Source organism: Pongo abelii, chromosome 4 (assembly GCF_028885655.2).
Source record: "Pongo abelii isolate AG06213 chromosome 4, NHGRI_mPonAbe1-v2.0_pri, whole genome shotgun sequence".
NCBI classification, from domain to species: domain Eukaryota; kingdom Metazoa; phylum Chordata; class Mammalia; order Primates; family Hominidae; genus Pongo; species Pongo abelii.
Genome location: NC_071989.2, coordinates 41,223,676 through 41,248,674, shown reverse-complemented (window position 1 = coordinate 41,248,674; position 24,999 = coordinate 41,223,676). Strand labels below are relative to the sequence as shown.

The 24,999-nt window shown below is 39.9% G+C and overlaps 1 protein-coding gene across 2 annotated transcripts in view; it reads right to left on the bottom strand.

The window, feature by feature from the left end:
• Positions 1 to 1,943: 1,943 nt before the first annotated feature.
• The window catches only part of C7 (complement C7), a 73,818-nt gene continuing 50,762 nt past the window's right edge, over positions 1,944 to 24,999 (bottom strand). Inside the window, exons 11-16 of one of the 2 annotated variants that reach the window (XM_054555067.1) lie at positions 22,721 to 22,808; positions 20,019 to 20,151; positions 12,291 to 12,482; positions 8,040 to 8,130; positions 4,972 to 5,156; positions 1,944 to 3,489 (exon numbers count right to left, since the gene is read on the bottom strand). In XM_054555067.1, the coding sequence (XP_054411042.1) occupies positions 3,308 to 3,489; positions 4,972 to 5,156; positions 8,040 to 8,130; positions 12,291 to 12,482; positions 20,019 to 20,151; positions 22,721 to 22,808 (871 nt within the window). In that variant the 3' untranslated portion in view covers positions 1,944 to 3,307. 2 annotated transcript variants of the gene reach the window in all.

Sequence of the window (24,999 nt, the reverse complement as noted above, 5' to 3'; positions counted from 1 at the left end):
AGTTATCACAAGGGTGCTTTTGTTATAAAAACGAGTTCAGCCCCTGCTCCCTCTTGCTCTCTCTTGCCCTTCCACGTTTTGCCATAGGATGATGCAGCATGAAGGCCCTGCCAGATGCCAGCACCATGCTCGTGGACTTCTCAGCCTTCAGAACCAGCAGCCAAATAAATTTATGCTCATTATAAATTACCCAGTTGGTGATATTTCGTTATAACAGCATAAAACAGACTGAGACAGGACGGGTTCAAAAAATATTGATTAATACACATACCTTGACCAAAAGAAAACGTGATTAATAATTGGACACATAAGTGGACACATAATAAGCCAGGCACATAAATGGACACATACTAGGCTGTTTCAGGGAATGCTGTATAAACCAGCTGCTCAGCACTTGCAGCTCTTAGCAGTTACAAAACAACTAGATGATTCACAAGACTCATGTGAAGCTGAGATTAGCCATGATCTTCCCAGCAAAGAGGGCAATCCTCAATCAGATTAGCCAGTTACCTGGCTAGTTGCTAGGTAATCCAAAGTTCCGGGAATCACTTGTCAGATTTCCTGCTTCGCACTCCACATCCCTACCATGGCCTACATGAATACCAAGAAACTTCCTTCTCTTTCAAGGTGATTACAAGTCATCCTGCACTGGGAAGGAAGGTTACATTAATAACAGTTTGAATGGGGCTCATTAAATCTCAGGGCTTAAAGAAGTAGCATTACTTTTGATCAATTAGGAAATACATAACATGTCACAGGAAGGCACTTCTCAAAATGATTAGGAAACATTCTCAGGCACCTTCTCTGCCCAGGTAACTTGTAGCGTCCTCATGAGTGGTAAGCGATGATCTGTAGAATGTGCCTTGGCCTCCACATAGCTCCCTGAAGCTAGTGATAATTAACGCACCAGCCAATTTCCTTCTCTCTGTCTGTTCCTTCTGAGGGCCAAATGACTCTAATCTCAGCAATGCTTTCTGCCCTCTGCCTCCTCCAAGGCTCTATCGCCTTCTAACCCAGATGACCCTCACCTGATCTGAGGCACAGGGAAGGGCAGGAAGATGGAATTCTCACACTCTTTATTCTTTTTCCATTTATTTTTGTGGTATAAAATCATTCCCTTAGCTTTCCTCAAAGCCTCTCCATAGGTGTTCAAGAACTTATTTTGGAAGTTTCAAAACATTTTTTAAAATTTAATCTTAAAAATGACTTTCTCCTTGCTGACCTGCTGTGACAATCCTAATTCTCCACAGGCAATTGTGAATGCCTCTGTTGGACTAGAGGAAAGGTCAGCACAAGAATGTTCAGAAAAGAAAAGGAGGAAAAAACTACAGTATTTCAAGACAACACCTCTTCACGACAACATTCACTGCTCCTCTCCTTCTCCTCTCCTTGATTTCTCCTTCAATAACTCTGCTGAAATTCCTTTCTCAAACCTCTTAGTTACATCTACTCATTTCCTTTTTTTCAGACCTCAATCTCTGATGATATTTGATAATGCTGACCATATCCTCTGTATTATTTAGGAAGGGGGCATGCTGATAACATAAGCGGTAGGAATCTAACTCCATACTAGCTTAAGCTAAGAGGAGAAATTATTGGAAGGATACTGAGGTATTTCCTTCCAAATGAATTACTTGTTCAACCTTTTGTCTCAGGGTCTGCATCCAGGCCTAGCATGTTCAAATGTGTCCTCCCATCCAGGGTAGAAATTAACTCTGTAATAACCTCTAACAAATGCAGTTGCAATGTCTGAATGTCATTGTTTTTAACCAATTGAAACCTGCCTCCTTGTAACTTCAATATATTATATCTGCATCTTCCCTTAGGGCACACTTTGACACAAAAAGCTAGATCTGGATCAGACATAAAACTTCAGGCAAGAACACATCAACCATTCATCATGAAAATCTTCTCTAAAATGAAACATCATACAAATGAAACAATTCTGAAGAATAGCATCTTTAATGAGTTTTCTAATCCTTGCCATCTGAAGTTTTGAAATATATTTACCAGGGCCAGAACAATACAGAAATAGTATTTGTATAATAAAGCATATTTTAAATTTCATTTAAGCCCTCTCATTTCTCCTCCCACAGCTGCTGTTTTGTTTTGATGAAAGAGAAATAAGGAATAAATAAAAGGTCAATGCTTCAAACTAATCTACCTGTGTACTCCCTGAAAACTCTGGGACTGTATCCACATTAGGGAAAACTATTCTCAAATGCACAATCACTCATGCCTCAGGCATGAACTGATGTTCTTTCAAAAGAAAAAAGAAGAGGGGCAAACTTCCAGTCCTATGCTTGACACATACTAAAACCCCAAAGAGAAGACTGAATTGTATTTGTTCTCAGACAAGACGCCCCTGTGACCACAGCATAATGAATTCTGCTCTGACATTTTAGTGGTTCAATCTCCTGACAAGAGTAAGTATTCCAGCCAGGCGTGGTGGTTCACGTCTGTAATCCCAGAACTTTGGGAGGCCAAGGCGGGCGGATTACCTGAGGTCAGGAGTTGGAGATGAGCGTGGCCAACGTGGTGAAACCCCATATCTACTAAAAATGCAAAAATTAGCTGGGCGTGGTGGCGGGCACCTGTAATCCCAGCTACTTGGGAGGCTGAAGCACAAGAATTGCTTGAACCCAGGAAGCGGAGGTTGCAGAGAGATGAGATCGCACAACTGCGCTCCAGCCTGGGCAACAAAGTGAGACTCTGTCTTAAAAAAAAGAAAAAGAAGAATAAGGAATTCCTATCTGTAGTGGTTGACTCTACAGGATGAAGTGTGAGATTACTACTCAGGATAGAAATAGTTTGTATCTGTCATTTTTGTTCAAGTCCTCTTTGTATTTGGTTCCACTGAGGAAAACCAACCTCTCTAATCAGGAGATCACATTCTTCCTGTTATCCTAGTCATTTTGTAGAGTGTGTTCTGGCCTATGGGCTGTGTCAATCATACTTAATAAATGATAGGCCTGAATGAAGCATTCAGGTTTCTCTAGCGCAATCCTCTAATTTTACAGATTTTAAAAAACCAAGGCCCAGAGAAGGTAACACGTATTTCAAGAACACGCAGCCAGCCTGTGCAAAAGTTCATATCCTTACTGACATTAAAAAGGAGGCAAAAGACTAATTCGATTCAGATTTGGGAGAACAAAGGATTGTGTTTATACAGATGACTGGGAGTTGAGGAGGAAGGTAGACACTGGAGGAGAAGGAAAAGCTGTCCAGTGCCCAGTTGTGCAGATGTTTTCACTCAGCCCCAGCTGCCTGCTGGATTCCAAGCAAGCCGACCAGGGCCTCCAGGAGCCTACTGGGTTTCCGCAGCACAAGGCCTTATGCTGGTGACGGAGATGCTCTGCCCTCTGCATCTCAGAGAGCCCGCCTCACACTCAGACATCGTCTGCTCCTTGCCGTTCACTTCCACACAAATGCTAAATCCTTCTTCCTCGCACTCCGATGCTTCTCGGCAGACACATTTGCTGCTCTCAGCTGGAAAAGTAAGTGAAAGAGGCTTAATGGTACATTGTGGAGGTGGGGGAGTCAAAGCACATCACCTCCAAAGTAATAATGTGGGGATAAGAGCTACAGAAGCTCCTGCCTGGAATGATATAATAAATTATCCCCTGGAAAAGCAGTAGGACCAGGAAGTTGGGGCATTTTGCTCCACTCCAAAGAAATAGGTTTTGAGGTTGGTAGCAGGCTTTATATTGGTTAGACCCACATGGGGTGGTTTTATCCAAGTCAAGAGCTCTTCAACTATCTCCTACATACATGCTGCTGTCCATATGAGCCAGCAATTGAGGTCAAATAAGAAGCCCTCAACAAAGAACCAAGTCAAGACTCAAACAAAGAGAGAGAGAAAAAAGAGAACTTAACTTGCTTTGAGAGAGAGCATGACATGCAAAAGGCTACAAATCCCAAAAAACAAACCAGAAATGAGTTAGGGAGGCAAGGAGTCTGTGCATGGAAAGTCCATGGTTGGAATACACCAGCCAGGAGTCTTCCAAAGATGAGTAACAAGGTCAGCCAGCAGACAGTGGTGACTGCCTAACCAAAAGTGACCCAGACATGGCTAGAGTCACATATGTATGTCATCAGTCTGTGCTGCAAACCTTGAGGGAGTAAGGGGACAGGTGCCAGCGGGTACAGGCCAAGAGGGCAGAGAGTGAAGAGCCAACAGAGACCTTACAAGTCATAGAGTCCAGCTCCCAAATTTACAGATAGGGAAGCCCAGACAGTGACTTGGCTCTGGAGACCCAGCCATTCCCCTTTCATAGTACTGCCCAAATCATGGGAGGTTGGCCGTGCTCTTGGGGGAGTTCAAGATCACTGTAAGTGCTACTTAAACATGGTGTTAGCAAATATTGAATCACAACGTGAGAAAGTAACTTCTTCTTCTATTCTCTTCAAATCCGTCTGATTACTTCTAGAAGAAAGTGTCAGCTTGGTGACAGTATGTTTTTAACACCCCTCTAACACTTGCTAAACTCACAGAGAAACAGCATAGTCAATGTTGGACCCTATCTGGCTAGAGTCCACAACTTTATTTAGTTCCATTACATAGAACTTTTATAGTTACCTAGTTTTTATGGCAAGTGATACCTCCTTTTAAGGACATGATATAAAGTTTTCATTTTAAACTTATTTTTATGTCAGACTTTTAAAAAACGAGTACACAATACGGATAATACAAGGACAGAGTAAAACTCATGAAGGTGGCATGGAATCACCCCTGTTTAGGAGAACATTTCCACATCAGGAATGTGGGAATCTTATCCTCTGAGGTCTGTGATCTGTGCCCCTCTCCAGTGAGGGGTATAGGAGAGGTCAGTGCACTGTCAAATCAGTCTGAGTCTTTAATATCCTCAAGCGTCTGCTTCAGCCTACTGCTAAACTAGAAACCACATTTTTAAAATCCTCAGTACTGTGACTTTAGCATTCTTATACTTACAAATATGAAAGGCCCCTTACCATCACATTTTCCCCACAGTGGGCAGGCACCACAAGCTTTCTCAGCTGAGGCAGGCAGAGTGCAGCTGTCCCTACCAGTAAGGGTGTAATTTCTACCCTGACAGTGGAGAACATGCATCTTGCAAACTGTCAGAGGCAGTATCCTTTTGCTTCTCTCATCTCGAGCGCATACATCCAAGGAAGGTCTGAAAAGAATTTTTAATGACATTATTTACAAGATTTTTGTTCGTAAAAGCTGAGAAGGAGAAATGAAAAGAGATGCTCTGAGCTTAGTGCCCCCAGATGTTATCACCCACAGCAAAAAAAAAAAAAAAAAAAAAAAAGATGGAAACTCAAATCCCCTTCATTCCTAGGTCCAACTCACTTAGGTCTTCAAAATGAACATATTTGTATTTACTTTTTATTTGCTCACAATTTTTCTAAGTGTAGATATCTAGTGTTGATCTAGTTCCATCTAGAACAGATCAGGTACAGCAAATTAGATGAGAAGGCAAGGTCTGCTAACAACAGCTGACAAAGAAGGAGACAGAAAGCCGGTGGAGACCAAGCATTCAATGTGATCATAGTCAAATGGGACCATTAACTGCAGGAGAAATGAGCTCATCCCAGCCAGCCCAACAGCCAAGAGTTCATGTCCATAAAACTGCATCGTCCAAAAATGGATGACCCTAAATCATCACGGGAAGATGAAACTGTATTTTTCAATGCTACTTTTAAAAGTATCTATGTTTACAAAATAGTTTTAAAATATTTCCATAAGATTGGGCGCCTGTAATCCCAGTGCTTTGGGAGGCTGACACAGGTGTATCATTTGAGGTCAGGAGTTCAAGACCAGGATGGCCAACATGGCGAAACCCCATCTCTACTAAGCATATAAAAATTAGTTGGCGTGGTGGCACACACCTGTAATCCCAGCTACTCCGGAGGCTGAAGCACGAGAATCACTTGAACCCAGGAGGCAGAGGTTGCAGTGAGCCGAGACTGCACTACTGCACTCCAGCCTGGATGACTGAATGAAACTGTTTCCCAAAAAAAAAAAAGAAATATTTCCATAAAATGTGTTACCTTTTTCATAAGCATTGGTGCTAAAATAGTGGGAAAAAAATAGCTATTTAGAAATGTCACTGTCAAAAAACTCCACATTTCTGAACGCTGATAGACAAGGAGGGCAATACTGTCACTGAAACCTTAGACAACAGAGAATTTTTGTATACCAGATGGAGTCAGAAAGAGTCTATATTCACACACTTTATTTAGTTCTAATATTTTCTTTTCTACCAAAAGCTAAATTTACTTGGAGTTATTTATAAAACAGAAACAAATCCTGTTGTTTTGAATCTATCTTTTCATCTGTTTATTGAAACTTTAAATAGAACTACTTAGAACAGCTGAAAGGGTAAAGACCTTACAATACCACTTTGTTGCCAGTATCTGAGACCATGGAATGACATGGAAATTTATACCGTAACTATTAACAACGAGCTGCAGATAAACTAAATGAAGTGGGGAAGTTGGAAAGAGGATGAAAATGACTCAAAATAAACAATAATTATTAAAGATTAGCAGCAAAGTCAGAATATTAGAATCAGAACGTATCTAGACTGACCACCATTTCCATCATGCCATTTAGTTATTTATATTCTTCTTCACACCAGAAATTACTATATACAATAACAATTACCCATTGTAGCTTCAAGAAGTTGGATATCGGTTTTGATAACCAAAATCATTGAAAACCAAGTAATTAATGTTTTGGTTCTTTTTTTTTTTTCTTTTTGAGATAGGGTCTGGCTCTGTCACCCAAGCTGGAGTGCAGTGGCATGAGTATGGCTCACTGAAGCCTCAACCTCCCTGGCCTCAAGCAATCCTCCCACCTCAGTCTCCTGAGTAGCTGGGACTGCAGGAGTGCGCCACCACACCCAGCTAATTTTTGTATTTTTTGTACAGAAGGGGTTTCACCATGTTGCCCAGGCTGGTCTTGAACTCCGGAGCTCAAGCAATTGGCCCACCTTGGCCTCCCAAAGTGCTGGGAGTGCAGGCGTGAGCCACCGCACCGGATCATGTGTTGGTTCTTAATTTTAAAAATGGCCACTAAGTCTAGGGGCTGGATATTTCTTATTTCCTCCCCAGATCCACTTTCCACTCTTCTCCACCTGCCTGGGAGGCTGACATGTATGGGCCACATCGTGGACTTCCTCGGCCTCTAGCTTCAGTTGGTTTGATCAATGGTGAGCACTGACTAGCAGGAGACTCAAGGCAGAAAAGAGAGTGCAGTTGAGGTGTTTATGCCCCCGGCTCATGCCTGTGGGATCTCTGAGGTCCCTAAAATGAGAGTGTCAGCTCCTCCTCAGGGCCATCTCCACACAGCCCTCTCTGTCTCCAGTTTTTCCTGAATGCCCCTCTCCTTACTCCTTGGACCTGGGTATGGCTATATTGGTCAAGCTGTTAGCAGTCTAGGAATACTGCCATGGGACTTGTAGTTTCCTTTCCTCTGTTCACATTTTTGTAAATATTCCTACTAATAAAACTTTTCTTGTCCTAATTTAGTTGCGCCATCTCTATCCTACTAGGACCATGACACAGACATCTATTAACTACTTCAGAGATCTCCTTCTACAATGGAATGATTTCAAGTTGGTGGCATTCTTAACCATGCAAATCTAGAGGAGATGCTTCAAGAATCAAAAGCAGCTGCTGTTTCCCCATCAGTATTGCTTTAAGAGTTTATGTGCCAAAGGAATTCAGTTTTAATCCTCTAATCCTCTAAAGTTCTAAATCCTCAGCTGACAGTTTTGCCATTTTGCTCCATTTTATATATAAAACAAGCAGAGCTCGAGTAGTCCTGCAGCCTTCTCCACTAGCCAGATTAGAACACTGCTCAATGCCATGGCTGTCAGCCCTAGTGACCCAGGCAAATAACAGGCAGCAGATGGACCACATCAAAATGCAGACAAAGACCCTTAACTCTTGGTAAGCTACACCTTCCATCCAACAGACACTAGCATCTAAGAAATTATCGCATATCATTAATAAAATAAAACGGAGAAGTGAGCAAAGGTGGCACTTACACACATTCGTAGGGCATTTTACAAACACATCTTGAATTCTGCAGTTTCTCCCAGCGCTGACATTTAGGCACTGCCTGTGTTAATGGATTTTCTAAAAAAAGGATAAGGGAGATGTGGTCGTTAGGAGAAAAGCTTCTTCATAGTAAACAAGGTATTATTTGAATTGCTGGACCAGAATTGTAGTATTCTCAAACTGCAATGCGTTTGCACAGTAACAATAGGAATAATAATCAAGCTGTGATACATTTTACAAGCTATAGAGAGTTTCTAGAGCCACATTACAAATAACTGCATTGGTAGTAATAGCTACCATCTCGTGAACATTTATATTTGTCATGCACTTTTTATACATTGTGATATTTATGCCTCCCTAACAAATGCCCACCTAAGAAATCAGAAAATTAAGAGTAAAAAAAGTTAGGAAGTTGGTGCTGCTTCATACATTTAACAAACTGGCCCAGGCAGCATTTAATTCTACATTGGTCTGAATCCAAGGACAATAAAGTGGCTCCCTTTCAAGAAGCTGGTGCTTATAAACTGTTTGTTGTTTGAACTGCATTCTGCCTGCTGTGCCCATAATGAGGCAGAAAGCAGCAACATCACTTGACTTATACATGGAGAACTCCCTGGTATGCCTAGATCTACAATAACATCTTACATATGAATGTCTAAGTGGTCTCCCTCAACAGTGAATAAATGTCTGGAGGTCCTTACATTAATAAAATTCTTTCTATAACTTTGTGTTTTACAAAAACTGACAATTCAGTCATCATTTCAATTTTGTCAGGTAAACACCGTGGTCCAGCTTACAAGAGCATAATGTGACTGCCATCCCCTCAGCTATCCCTGATTGTAATGGGAATGATCTAAAAACATCCTGACTTTTTTCACCTCCTAACAGCTTTATTACAATGAACTTCATTGCCATACACTTTTGCATCATAAAACTAGATAGTCATTTACTACATCTATAAAGGTAGTTTATCTGAAGAGTATGTTTTTACGAATACACAAACTATGGAATACTTCCTTACTTTGGAAAATTCAAGAACCTTGGACATGACATTACAATCTTGTGAACATTCATAAACCTGTAAAAATGGTAGCAATGTGAAGTATGCCTGCCATGGTCAGCAGTCTCAATAACAAGATTCATTATTAAAACACTTCTCTTGACTGGGCGCGGTGGCTCACGCCTGTAATCTCAGCACTTTGGGAGGCCGAGGCAGGCGGATCACTTGAGGTCAGGAGTTCGCGACAAGCCTGGCCAACATGGTGAAGCCCTGTCTCTACTAAAAATACAAAAATTAGCCGGGCGTGGTGGCACGTGCCTGTAATCTCAGCTACTCAGGAGGCTGAGGCAGGAGAATCGCTTGAGCCCGGGAGGTGGACGTTGCAGTGAACCAAGATTGCGCCGTTGCACTCCAGCCAGCCTGGGCAAGCGAGACCTTGTCTCAAAAAAAAAAAAAAAAGAAAAAAAAAAACACTTCTCTTTAAAATGGTATTATCCTAAATGCAACGTAGTACCCTGAACTGGACCCTAGAACATAAAAGAGACATTAGTGGTAAAACAGGAGATATTTGAATAAAGTGTATAGTTTAGTCAATAGCATTGTACTAATATTAATTTTTTAGTTTTAACCAAGTTGTGTTATGTAAGATGTTAATATTAAGGAAGATGGTTGAAGGGTGTGTAGAAATTATATCTGTGACTTTGCTGAAATCTAAAATTATTCCAAAATGAAATTTTTTAAAAATGGTATTATCTACATCAGTGCTTCTTAACCGGGGCAGTTTTGTCCCCCAGGAGACATCTGGAAATCACTAGAGACATCTTTGGTTTTTACAGCTGCAGAATGTTATTAGCATAGGAGGATGCTACTGTTGGGTAGAGACCAGGGATGCTGCTAAACACCCTGCAATGCACAGAAGAGGCTCCCATAGCAAAGAATTATCAGACGTAAAATTCCAATAGAGTTGAGGTTGAGAAGCCTTAACCTAGATGTACCAAAACTTAAGGTCAATGATCAAGCCATGTAAATTAGTTCTGCACTGTGGTTAAAAATTTACTTTAGGACAAACCCTGAAATTTTAGATTTTAAAAGTTTGCTTAAATTATTATAATGTCAAGCCGGGCACAGTGGCTCATGCCTGTAATCCCAGCACTTTGGGAGGCCGAGGCGGGCAATCACGAGGTCAGGAGATCGAGACCATCCTGACTAACATGGTGAAACCCCGTCTCTACTAAAAATACAAAAAAAAATAGTTGGGCATGGTGGCGAGCGCCTGTAGTCCCAGCTACTCAGGAGGCTGAGGCAGGAGAATGGTGTGAACCCAGGGGGCAGAACTTGCAGTGAACCGAGATTGTGCCACTGCACTCCAGCCTGGGCGACAGAACGAGACTCCGTCTCAAAAAAAAAAAAAAAAAAAAATTATTATAATGTCTTTGTGAAAAAAAAAAAGATAGAATTAACTAGCCCAACGAATTTTTGCATTTAGGAAAAACATAGCTTTGTTGCCTTTACAGCTTGGTTAACCAAATAAACACACTCTTAAGGCCCACTGAAAGTATGTGCTTTTGCTATTTTAAAAGCAAATTTATTCCCATCAAGACTAACTACAGGGACAGTAGGGGAAAGTGAGGAATTAATGTTTAATGGATATAGAGCTTCAGTTTGGAAAGATGAAAAAAAATGTGGTGATGGTTGCACAACAATGAGAATTACTTAATGCCACTGAACCATACATTTAAAAATGGATAAAATGGTAAGTGTTATGTTATGTATGTTTTACTACAATAAAAAAAAGACTAAATACTAGAACAGCCAACATTTTAAAACATCAACTTTGGAAGCTGGTAAGTCTTGGATTTTTTTGTTTGTTATAGGCTTAGGAGTAGTTACTGTTATTCACATCTTCAGAAAAACACACAGATCTGAAAAACATCCTTAATTAAAACCCACTTTAATAGAATTTTCTACTGGGTAAATGAAACTTCATACCAAACTGTGCTGTAAAATAGCTGAAGTAGCATTTTAGACAGACTAGTCTACAATCTCATTTGGAACAAAAGTGCAACCTCACCAACTGTATATTGTTCTCTTTCATTTTTAGAATTATAAGTACCGGTCCATTACTTTAAATATTCCAAGCAAACTCATGTTTATACTTCAGTGTTTACAGAACACAAAACAACTGTCCTCTGAGATGGAGCTTTGATAACTTAAGAGCACATCAGGACAGGCAGGGAGGGCACTCCAAGGACATGCGTCTTGCTCATTGTTCTGCCTCTCATCCACTTAACATCACAGCCCATATCTACCATCAGTATCTGAGTGCTCCATACTGTTGCATGGAGAACTTAGTTAGAAACATCTAATTTACCTCACACCATCACCTATGAAATCTGGTACCTCATCCTCACTATTAAAAATAAATTTCAGCGTTTAATTAAAAATCACATACTAGAGAGATAATACCACATAAAATAGTATGCAAGTGAGTTTTTCTTCATTCTTATTTTTGTTACAAATACAATATTTTCCATTTATTTAAAAAATGTAAACAAAGAATAAATAAGAGGTTATTTTCAAACAAATCTATCTCATCTAAAATTACCTCTAAAAAGAAATAATTTGGCTTTCTAAATCCTTTCTACCTTAGGTTCTTAAAAGACCATTTTAATTTTCTTGGTGTTAAAATACTGGATTTTTGGGTTTCCACATTAAGAACAATTTCATAAATCACAACACTTTTCCTTCAATAATGTCTGCTTTAAAGTGTTAAATGAAAATGCTTTCTAAATTTTCAATTTCAGAAATACTGATAAACTCTTTGAAAGCCCAAAAATGAAACATACAGAACTTTAAATAAATTATGATCTCAACTCTGTACTTAGGAAAAATGCAGGGGAAAAAATCAAGAGGAAACAAACAAACAAAAAAAAAACAGGTTTTAAAAATCCTTTATTGTCTTGGCACCGTAACAGATATAAAGCTAATCTTTCAAAAGGAGGATTTAAGTTAAAAGTTTCAGAATCACCAGGCTATCCTTGCCTTTCCTTGCTTTCATGAGTCTTTCTGTGCCATGTGAAGAAAATCTGTTACTCAGTCTACAAACTGACCCCATCTTAGGGAGCAAGAATGGAGGGAATGACTCACAGCTATGGTGATGCAGTACCATGAAGGTCGCCACAAGGACTCTCACTTCCCTGGGTACAAGTGTCCTTGGATAGACATGGGAGCCACTCACCTTTTTGTACACAGCGGGCATTCTTCATCTCAGGACTCCACTTAAGGCTGGAGCCACAGAGAAATGCTGAAGGACCTTCTAAGGACATGCCACCTGAACAGGAAACAGTCACCTTCTCACCAACTGTGTAGAAAGGTTTTTGGGGGTGACTCTGTATGCCATCCATCAGTACAGGTAGAACACAGGCAATTTCTAAAGATAAAAGAGAGCAAAATATAAGGGTCATTGCTCTCCTAAACCATCTTTTTAAAACAGTCTTATGTGATGCGGATACACTTGTTCTGCTTTTTCATATTAGAGGACAAGGAGGAAGACATGAGTTCACTGTTAGTGTGGACTGAAAGACATGTCACACAGAGCCTGGCATGTAATTGACCCATGAATAACTAAAAACCAAAACAGCTCCCCCTCTCCCACCCCTCCCCTCAAAACGATGTGACAACTTAAAATGAACAACCCCAATAGAGTCCTAATGCCCAGCCTACTGTTGAAACGAAACTTTTCACAACTGTCACTTATTTATGTGCTCTAGTGATGTTCCACCAGGAGAGTTTCATTAACTTTCATCCAGTTAGATATTTTGCCATCTGAAATTATTAAAACACCACTTTTATTTATTTATTTATTTTTATTTTTTAGGGACAGGGGTCTCTCTTGTTGCCCAGGCTGGAGAGCAGTGACTATTCATAGGTCTAATCAGTGTCTACTACAGCTTCAAATTCCTGGGCTCAAACAAGCAATGGGTAAAGGATTTCCTATTTAATAAATGGTGCTGGGAAAACTGGCAAGCCATACGCAGAAAACAGAAACTGGACCCCTTCCTTATACCTTATACAAAAATTAACTCAAGATGGATTAAAGACTTAAATGTAAAACCTAAAACCATAAAAACCCTAGAAGAAAACCTATGCGATACCATTCAGGACATAGGCATGGGCAAAGACTTCATGACTAAAACACCAAAAGCAATTGCAACAAAAGCCAAAATTGACAAATGAGATCTAATTAAACTAAAGAGCTTCTGCTCAGCAAAAGAAACTATCATCAGAGTAAACAGGCAACCTACAGAATGGGAGAAGATGTTTGTAATCTATTTATCTGACAAAGGGCTAATATCCAGAATCTACAGGGAACTTAAACAAATTTACAAGAAAAAAACAAGCAACCCCATCAAAAAGTGGGCAAAGGATATGAACAGACATTTCTCAAAAGAAGACATTTATGCAGCCAGCAAACACATGAAAAAATGCTCATCATCACTGGTCACCAGAGAAATGCAAATCAAAACCACAATGAGATACCATCTCACGCCAGTTAGAATGGTGATCATTAAAAAGTCTGGAAAGAACAGATGCTGGCAAGGATGTGGAGAAATAGGAACGCTTTTACACTGTTGGTGGGAGTGTAAACTAGTTCAATCATTGTGGAAGACGGTATGGCAATTCCTCAAGGATCTAGAACCAGAAATACCATTTGACCCAGCAATCCCATTACTGGGTATATACCCAAAGGATTATAAATCATTCTACTGTAAAGACACATGCACATGTATGTTTCTTGCAGCACTACTTACAATAGCAAAGACTTGGAACCAACCCAAATGCCCATCAATGATAGACTGGATAAAGAAAATATGGCACATATACACCATGGAATGCTATAATGGGTTAATGTCCTTTGCAGAGACATGGATGAAGCTGGAAACCATCATCCTCAGCAAACTAACACAGGAACAGAAAATGCATGTTCTCACTCATAAGTGGGAGCTGAACAATGAGAACACATGGACACAGGGAGTGGAACATCATACACTGGGGCCTGTCGGGGGATGGGGGGCAACGGGAGGGAAAGCATTAGGAAAAATACCTAATGCATGCTGGGCTTAAAACCTAGAAGTTGGGCTGATAGATGCCGCAAACTACCATAGCACATGTATACCTATGTAACAAACCTGCATATTCAGCACATGTATCCTAGAACTTAAAGTAAAATTTAAAAAAAAATTAAAAACTCCTAGGCTCAAGCAATCCTCCTGACTCAACCTCCTGAGTAATTGGGATCGCAGGCACATGCCACTACACCCAGCTAAAGCACCACCTTTAAACTTGCAGACATAAAAGTGTTCAGTGTTCCCTGACTTTTCATCTGTATTCTTTCTTACTCAGTTATATTCATTAGCTCAAATAGCTTACTTCAAAGAAGAACAGAGAAAAAGAAAAAACACGCATCGTATAAACAGCAAGTCAGAATTCATGATTAAAAAAAAAATCTTGCTAATATCCCTAATGGACTTTGGACAATATTCTACAAACTATTGCTGTATCTTTACAGCATTGTCATCAGGAAATCCATTCATTCATTTATTCATTCAAAAACAGCATTTGATGGATGCACTGAAGGCTTTGACTTCACCACAATGAGATATATCAGTGTAGCAAAATTGAGCTAATACTCCATGAATACATACAAAAATCCACAGCATTTTTTGAGTGCCTGTATTTTGCCAAATATGTTGTGTACTGCTTGGGACACAGCAAGGTACAAGTCACATCTTATGCCTTCCAAAACTTCATAATCTAGTATTAAATTTGCTTGTTTCTAATGAGTTTGCTGTTTTGACAATAAATCTCCTACCAAGACAGAAAAATAGAAAGACTGTACAAAATTAGAAGGAAAACTATTTCTGAAAGAATCAGAGCACTAACAAGGTAGTGCAAGTTTGAAAGTCCAAGATTTCAGAGAGAAGGGAAGTCTAATGTGGTGATTACATTTACATTTGGTAACACATTTTTCCTTGAGGTATTTGTAAATAAAAAAAAGAAAAGAAAATATGCTGAAAGGCTGCTAAACTGAGGAGAAAACTGTAGCTCAGAAGCTAAAAAGATAAACAGCTTTTAGCAGTCTCACAGGACCAGGGTTTTAAAAACTAGAGTCTAGTCCTGTCAAAAAGAAGGGGCCAGATAGAAAGCCCATACCTTCAGTTGGAATCCCTTAATGGCCACATCCTTGGAATAGAGATAACCCAGACATAAGCCAGCCTCACTGGTTGCCATAAACAAAAGTTAGTCTTCTCTAGAGGAAGATAGTATCATCCAATTTTTAAATTTTCATACGTAAAGTCTGATATTCAATTAAAACTAATTTAACATTCAATAAGACAAGAATTGACCAAATTCCAACCAAAAAAAAACAATGGAAACATACAGTAACAGACTTATCTAAAGAATGAAATTAAGAGATACAGGCCCTGAAACAACTGAAATTAATATTTTTTTTAAATGACAAGATGGAGAATTACAACAGAGAATTAGAAAATATAAAACAGTAAACATAAATGTTTGAAGTAATTGATGTTATTTACTCTGATTTGCTTATTACACACTGTTTACACATATCAAAATATCACTTAACAACTATATTTTTAAATAAAAATTTTTAATATTTTTAAATATAATAATGTAAGAATATAGGCTCATTCATTATAATAAACATACCACATTAACGGAAGATGTTAATACTTAATGGGGAAACTGGGCGGGAAGTAAGGAAGTAGATGGGAGCTCTCTGTAATTTCTACTCAGTTTTTTGTATAAAACTGCTCTAAAAATGAAGTTATTAATTTAAAAATTCACTATGCCGTAAAAAAGTAGACAAGTGAAACCTCTAAAGTTGAAAAATAGCCAGGCACGATGGCTCACACCTATAATCCCAGCACTTTGGGAGACTGAGGCAGGCGGATCACTTGAGCTCAGGAGTTTGAGAACAGCCGGGGCAACATGGTGAAACCCCGTCTCTACTAAAAAGTACAAAAATTAGCTGGGCACTGTGGCAAGCGTCTATAATCCCAGCTACTCAGGAGGCTGAGACAGGAGAATTGCTTGAGCCCAGGAGGCAGAGATTACAGTGAGCCAAGATCGCACCACTGCCTTCAGCATGGGTGACAGGAGTAAAACCTGTCTCAAAAAAATATATATATATATAAAATATATATAGAATTGTTTTAAGTTTAAAAATAAATTTGATAAAATTTAAAACTCTATAATAGATTTCTTAAAAGGAGATTATACAGAAATATACAGATAATTAATAAATTGGAAGATAGGTCAATTGAAAATATTTAGAATGAGGCCAGGTGCGGTGGCTCATGCCTGTAGTCCCAGCACTTTGGGAGGCCCAGGCAGGCAGATCACTTGAGGTCAGGAGTTCAAGACCAGCCTGGACAACATGGCAAAACCCCATCTTTACTAAAAATACAAAAATTAGCCAGATGCAGTGCTGCATGCCTGTAGTTCTAGCTACTCAGGAGGCTGAGCCAGGAGAATTGTTTGAACCTGGGAAGCGGAGGTTGCAGTGAGCCAAGATCACACCACTGCACTCCAGCCTGGACAACAAACCATCTCAAATAAAAAAAAAGAAAAAGAAAAAGAAAAAGAAAACGAAAATATTTAGAATGAAACAGAGGGGGAAAAGATGGAAAACAAACAAACAAAAAAAGGATGTTAAAAAATATAATGGTCCAAAAAAATGTATAATTTGTGTCCCATAAGGACAAGTGAGCAAGAATGGGACAGAAGCAATGTTTTAGGACATAATGGTCAAGAAATGGTCTAAAACTGACAAAAGACTTAAAGCACAGGTTCAATAAAAGCCCAGAAAAATGTAAAGAAAATTATACCTAGACATCAGAGTAAAGTTGCTGGAGAAAACCAGAAGCAAAAAATAATTAATAATACCCTTTTCCCACCCCAGCACTACTGGGCCTGCAGGTCGCTGTCAAGCCACAAACGCAGGTCTCTGTTCCACAGGATGGGGTTTGTTAAAGTTGTTAATAAGAAGGCCTATTTTAAAAGATACTAAGTGAAATTTAGAAGATGACATGAGGGTAAAACTGATCACTATGTTTGGAAATGCTTGGTGATACACGATAAAAATAAATACAGCACACCCAAATACAGGATGATACTTTGTGTAACAAACAGAGTTATCATTTGTCAGATTGCTTAGCCCTGTATAGAAGGGAACGTGATAGTCTGTGCAGTGTATGCACATGAACTGCCAAAATACGGTGTGAAGATTGGAGCCAAGATCGTGCCATTGCAATCCAGCCTGGGAGACAAGAATGAAACTCCGTCTCAAATAAATAAATAAATAAGTAAAATAAAAAATAATTGCTAGCTTAGAATATGTTACCTAATAAAAATATCCTGGCCAGGTGCGGTGGTTCATGCCTGTAATCTCAACACTTTGGGAGGCCAAGGCGGACAGATCACAAAGTCAAGAGATGGAGACCATCCTGGCCAACATGGTGAAACCCCGTCTCTACTAAAAATACAAAAATTAGCTGGGCATGGTGGTGCACGCCTGTTGACCCAGCTACTCAGGAGGCTGAGGCAGGAGAATCGCTTGAACCCAAGAGGCGGAGGTTGTAGTGAGGCGAGATCACGCCACTGCACTCCAGCCTGGCGATAAGCAAGACTCTGTCTCAAAAAAAAAAAAAAATTGTTTGAAAAGTCAAGGTAAAAGACAGACATTTCATCAGTAGATTCACAATAAAGGAAAAGAAGTCCTTCAAGTAGAAGTTTCTTATTAATCTTTTCAAAGAACAAACTTTTGGCTTTATTACTCCCATCTAGCAAATATTCATAGTCATATTCTATTTCATTTGTTTCTGCTTAAGGATTCCAAGAGAAAAAGAGAGAGAGAGATTAATAAGTAAAAGACAATGCCCATCAGTCAATGAACGAGTGGATAAAGAAACTGTGGTATATATATACGACAGATTACTACTCAGCCATAAAAAGGAATTAATTAATGGCATTCTCAGCAACCTGGATGAGACTGGAGACTATTATTCTAAGTGAAGTAACTCAGGAATTGAAAACCAAATATTGTGCCAGGCGCGGTAGCTCATACCTGTAATCCCAGCACTTTGGGAGGCCGAGGCAGGCAGATCATGAGGTCAGGAGTTCAAGATCATCCTGGCCAACATAATGAAACCCCATCTCTACTAAAAATACAAAAGTTAGCCGGTCGTGGCGGTGTGCACCTGTAGTCCCAGCTACTCAGGAGGCTGAGGCAGGAGAATTGCTTGAATGCTTGAACCCAGGAGGCAGAGGTTGCAGTGAGCTGAGATCGTGCCACTGCACTCCAGCTTGGGCAACAGAGAGAGACTCCATCTCAAAAAACAAAAAAAGAAAGAAAGAAAACCAAACATTGCATGTTCTCACTCACAAGTGGGAGCTAAGCTATGAGGATGCAAAGGCATAAGACTGATGCAATGGACTTTGGGGACTCAGAGAGAAAGGGTGGGAAGGGGGTAAGGGATAAAAGACTACAAATTGGGTGCAGTGTATACTGCTTGAGTGATGGGTGCACCAAAATCTCACAATCACCACTAAAGAACTTACTCTGTAACCAAACACCATCTGTTCCCCAAAAACCTATGGAAATTAAAAAAAATTAAAATAAAAAATTAAATTAAATTAAAAAATAAGAAAAAGACAGACAACCCAATTATTTTTAATGGACAAAAGACATGGACAGCCGTTTCTCCAAAGAATATAACCAATGGCCAACAAACATATGAAAACAAGCTTAACATTATTAGTCATTAGAAAAAATATAAAAATAGGCCGGGCACAGTGGCTCGCACCTATAATCCTAGCACTCTGGGAGGCCAAGATGGGTGGACTGCCTGAGTTCAGGACTTCGAGACCAGCCTGGCCAACATGGTGAAACCCTGTCTCTACTAAAAATACAAAAAATTAGCAGGGTGTGTTGGCACACACCTGTAGTCCCATCTACTCAGGAGGCTGAGGCACAAGAATCACATGAACCTAGGATGTGGAGGTTGCAGTGAGCCAAGATGGCACCACTGCACTCCAGCCTGGGCAACAGAGTGAGACTCTGTCTCCAAAAATATATATGTATATATATCACTATACGCTCACCACTATGTCTGATGCTATCAAGTGTTAGTAAGGACATAAAGCAATCTTGACTTATCAGATATGCTAGAGGTGTAAATCAGTACAACCACTTGGAAGGCTGGCAGCCTCCACCAAATCTAAATGTATGTATACCCAAAGTATGAATACCCAATTACTGAGAAATTTCACAATAGGTATATTCCCAAAGGGAGAAATATATATATGTGTGTGTGTGTGTGTGTGTGTGTGTGTGTGTGTGTGTGTGTGTGTGTGTACACTAGGACTTTCCTCATATAGCACAGAGCAACTGATTTAGGAAAAATGTATCCCTGCAGCTCGGCCTATTCATTTGCTGAACAAACTTATATTGCAAGAGAGATGGAAGCCAGAGTAGTTTCAGGGTGGTGCGGCATGCAGAAGCTATTATTCAGATGCCTCTATCCGAACAGAATAGGATGCAAAGCATTTAAAAAAGTTGATTGATTGTGGTACATCCTAAGTAACTGAACTCTAAAGAATATCCTAATGGTCTTCATCTAAAGAGAATTCCCTGGCCTATTCTAATTTGCACCAGACAGTTTTAAATTGCAATGAAATTGACCTCACTGAATGGGAACATTACCAACTAGAGAAGGTGGAGGGCTTATTCAAGTCGCTCCTAAAACTTGAACAGGATCATATCAGTCTTACAGGAAAGGAAGGCCAACACATGGGCCATATGGTGAGTGTCATTTATCTTGATTCATTCTCTTCCACGTAATTTTCTTATCTTAAATTGTATACAACTGACGCCACTCACTCTGACAATGCATTTCCCCAACAAGCCACTGTAAATCTTCTCCACATCTGGCCACTGGGTTTCCAATAAGAGAGTATCCTTCATTGCAAGTGTACACTACATTTTTCCCCACAGGAAACATTGTACCTTCATCCTAAACAAAAGCAAAAGATGGAAAAGGAAAGAGTTTGTCTATTTTGCATTAACAAAAGGTTTCTTTACATATATTTGGTCTATAAATAATAATCATCAGGCAAGCTACATTTAATTAACTGATTCAGAAAAGTATCTATAAAAACATTTTCCCCTATATAGTCAATAACACTATAATTGAAATAAAACTATTTATACCACTGTCTATAATGTATTGATTGCTCCCAAAATACCAAGGACTATACTAAGCATTCTACTAAAATTACATTCTATTAAAATTATTTAGACTCTGTCCAAATAATTTCTTTTCCTTTAACTTTTAGGAAAAATCAGTTCTTTATTAGATTTGGAGAACATCTTTGTCAGTCAACTCTTCATATTAAGGTATTACCAGGCCGGGCATGGTGTCTCATGCCTGTAATTCTAGCCCTTTGGGAGGCCAAGGCAGGTGGATCAGCTGAGGTCAGGAGTTCCAGACCAGCCTGGCCAACATAGTGAAACCCTGTATCTAATAAAAATACAAAAATTAGCAGGGCATGGTGGTGCATGCCTGTAGTCCCAGCTACTCAGGAGGCTGAGACATGAGAATCACTTGAACCTGGGGGACGGAGGTTGCAGTGAGGCGAGATAGTGCCACTGCATGCCAGCCTGTGTGACAGAGCAAGACTCTGTCTCTCTCTCTCTAAAAAAAAAAAAAAAAAAAAAGGTATTATGAGCTGTTCATTGGCAATACTGCCATACTGCCTACAAAATGTCAGCATGAACACCCAGAAATTTTCCAATCCTATTAGTATGTTCATGAAAGTTTAAGTTTCTTGCTGATAACTTTTAGGGGAAGCATAATGTTGATCTTCTCCCATCTTACCCCCCTACTCCACACCATATGTATGGAATGCTGCTGGGGCTGGGTCAGATTCAAGAACATTTCACTAACCTATAATGGCAGGAAGCGAGCTTTCATGGTGAAGCAAGGAGGAATTTGAAGTCTGAGCCTGGGGGTGGATGAAGGGTAATCACACTCACTCAGGGTCTCTCTTTCCTTACCCTTCTCATTCTCTTCCACCCAAGGGGATGGTGAAAAACTCAAGCCTGGGAGAGGGCTTGGAGTTCAGGCCTTGACCAGCTCTGCTCTAGGGATTAGAACAAGATTTCCTGGTATCTCCTTCCCATTGTCAGTATGTGCTTCCTGGCCCACTCTGGCTCTATCATGGAAGTTAGTAGGAAACAGAATGGGCCAGGCTGATGCTGAGGTTTGAGGGAAATGGGGAGGAGCACATGTTCTGTTTCGACTCATGATCCTATTCCTTCCTCCACCTTGCAAAAACAAAACAAAACAAAAACTTTCATATGAGGAAGTCTGATTCAACAGTGCACAAACGCGGCTGTATATCATAATCACTTGTAGAAATTACAAACTAGACTCTTAGGCTGTACTCCCAACCTATCAAATCAGAAAACGTGGAGGACAAGGGAGAAAGAGCCATCTCTAGTTGTAAGTTCCCTGAGTAATTCGAATGCAGCCAGTCCATAGAGCAATATTTGGGACTCCTGGCCCCTAAAACAACACCACACGCACTGCAGTTGGGGACAGCAGCCTCATGCTTTGCTAACATGCATGAGTTTGCTTGGCCTATTCTCTGAGCATATGTTCCATTCAGGAACTCCATGAATTATGGTGACTGTGGTAGGACAGAATGGGTGGTAGAGATGCTAGGTTGATTTTTTTTTTCTCTCTCTCTCCACAAACACACACACACGTGCGTGAACACACAACTTTCATCTCCCAAGAGTGCCTACGTTTGGGGAAACCTCAGTAAATTTTCAGTGAATGCATGTTCAAGGGCCTGGGGTTTGAAAAGTAAAATCCCTTGTGAGGAAAGCAGCGCTGGTAACATGGAGAGAGTCCTCATGAACAACATCCTGTGTGAGCCATGAAGAGGCACCACTGGGGCTTCAGGCCAAAGCCTCGTCATAAAGACTGAGAGCAGCATTAACTAAAATGCCCCAAAAGCCAAGAACAACAAAAGTCCCTAGAATGACAAATGGCAGATGACTACTCTTCTTTCCTGAACAGGAAAGTTCAATTGCTCCAAGTAGAATGATCCATATCTCACTAGACACTAGCTAACTATCTTATTGACTCCTGGAATAAACCTAATACTTCATCCCAGGGCCTACAGTTATGAGGGGAAAAAAAAAAGTCAGTGGCAAAAATAAGAGAAGTTCTGTGAGTTAAAGAGCAAGCTTGTAGATTTGAGTTTGGTGTTTAGGGTGGCAGTGTTTAGGGTGGCAATGTTTAGTAGCCCTCTGGCATGATGACATTTTTGATTCACTGGGTGGCAGTATTGATTTCCCACACCATAGAAGATACACTGCCTTCTGCAGAATTCAAATCACCTTGGGCCAAAGAAAAAAAGTCACACACTAAAACCCTCACCGCTAAAACTAAAATGCACATATAAAATATTTTTGGCATGGCTTCACCATGGAGGAAGAAAATAGGTTATGGGCTCAGCAGAGAGAGAGAAGTTAGAGCATTATAAAGGAAAAAAATATCTTTTATAACCAACTTGAACAAATCCATCTTTCAAGGCAGGAGGTGATGGACAGAATTCTGTTGGAACCAAAGACAAAGGAAAGCAATGTGGTTCAAGCAACCTGGAAGGAAAAAAAAAATGTAATTAATGTGATTGATTTGCACAGTATAATAATTATTTTGCATTACACTGGATTTCTCCTTTGTATCAGAAGGAACTCCATTCATTTAAGTACATTGGTGTAATATTTTTGTCTTTCTTAGAACCAAATATCTGCTTACATCCTGTGGTAGAAAACTCAAACATAAACTCAAGCTAACAAAAGACAGTGATTTAAATAGCTTCTAGGTCAGTAGTATGAAAAACAAACAGAATGAAAAGAAAAAGAAAGTCTTTGGCCAACATACTACTTTGTGCTTTCTAGAGGTCACCTGTTTCAAAACCTACTTTTCCTCTTGCCATTTGGTTCTGAAATTCATTTAATACAGAATTAATTCTGTATTGAAAAAATTCTGTATTGAAAATAATTCTGTATTGGGCAAGACGTGACAGCTCACACCTGTAATCCCAGCACTTTGGGAGGACAGGGCAGGCAGATAGCCTGAGGTCGGGAGTTCCCAGACCAGCCTGGCCAACAAGGTGAAACTCCATCTCTACTAAAACTACAAAAATTAGCTGGGCACAGTGGTGCACATCTGTAATCCCAGCTACTTAGGAGGCTGAGGCAGGAGAATCTCCTGAGCTTGGGAGGCGGAGATTGCAGCGAGCTGAGATCCCACCAGTGTACTCCCGCCTGGGTGACAGAGTGAGACTCCATCTCAAAAAAAAAAAAAAAAAAAGAAGGTAATTAGGTTAGTGACCCCAAAAGAGAGGTAACACAAAATTATAACTACCTTTTACTAAGCATTTACTATGTGTCAGGCACCATGGCAGTTGCTCTGCATATGTGCATTATCTCAATTCATACAGCAACACCATGAGATACATGGAAAAAACAATGGCACAGAAAGTTCAAATAACTTGTCCAAGATTATGAACTAATAAATACCAGAGCTGGATTTACATCTAGTCAGTCAGGCTCCTACAATTGTGCACCTTCTACCTCTCACAAGGCAATAGAGAAATAGGAAATCTTAGTGTCTACATTTTTTTCTGAACGTGTATAACTGAAAGCACATTATTTGGTGAAAGCAAGTTTAAGTAAGGCTTGGAGTAAGAATCTTAAACCTAAAAGGAAGATGAGAGAACAGAAGTCCTAATATCATCCCACAAGTGCCAATCCTGACACTTTACCATTACTATGAGCATCTCCTGGGGGAGCCCGTAATAAAGATAATGATAATGATGACATCCGTCATTAAACAATGGTTTTCAAGACTGCCTCTAAGGTCAAAATAACACTAATATTATCTCCACTCCAGAGACACAAAATCTGAGAGAAAGCAGTACAAATAGCCTGGGAGTGTGGCCTCCTTCTCATCTGAGTTCCTTATAATCTTGCCATACTTTGAGGAAACTGTGGCAAGTTTAATTTTCCTATTCGTACTGAGAAAGATGATACTTCCCCTCCCCTGAGCACCAAGAGTGAAAAACCTCTTCAATGCCTTTCTTAGGATGTACCTCTCCTCCTAGCTTTATGTCAAAAAGCAGGAAAAATGCAACCTCTCAGAGATCTCCTCCCAGACCCTCATCCTCCCAGAAACATGTGCACAGCAGCCAGCATCCTCTTCCCACCATAATTCACATGCTTGCCAGCTTCCTCAGTCAAGAGATACTGATTAATGCCAGATTACAAGGCACCAAAGATTTAGGAATAAGGCTTCCCACCTTATTCTTTTTCCTTTATTCACCCTATGCTTCTACCAGATACCCAAGCACCTCATCTCTTTCTTCAAGTCACATGACCTTCAAATTATCTTACTAGAACATTTTGCCAAGTCCAGTCAGCAAAAATTACTAAGGACAATGTAAAACAGTAGTGTGGCATAAAGAATTCTGACCCAGGGCTATGATTCATCAACTGAGCATTTTTGAGACGGCTTTTGCAGAGTCCTGACAAATGGGAAGTTAGTGCCAGGCTACTGGGTTCACCCACCAAGATATTCTCCATCTCAGGCAACTGGCTCTATGCTTAATCCAAAAAATAAATGAGTAAGAATGGTATATCTGAAAAGTAATACAAACTTTAATGAATGCTTAGTAATCACTTTGGGTGCTTAATCTCATTTAATTCTGACAATAACAATAAACAGATAATCTTAGTATCAGTTTTCCTGCTATTATCATGCTAATTTTAGAGATGTGGCCAGTAA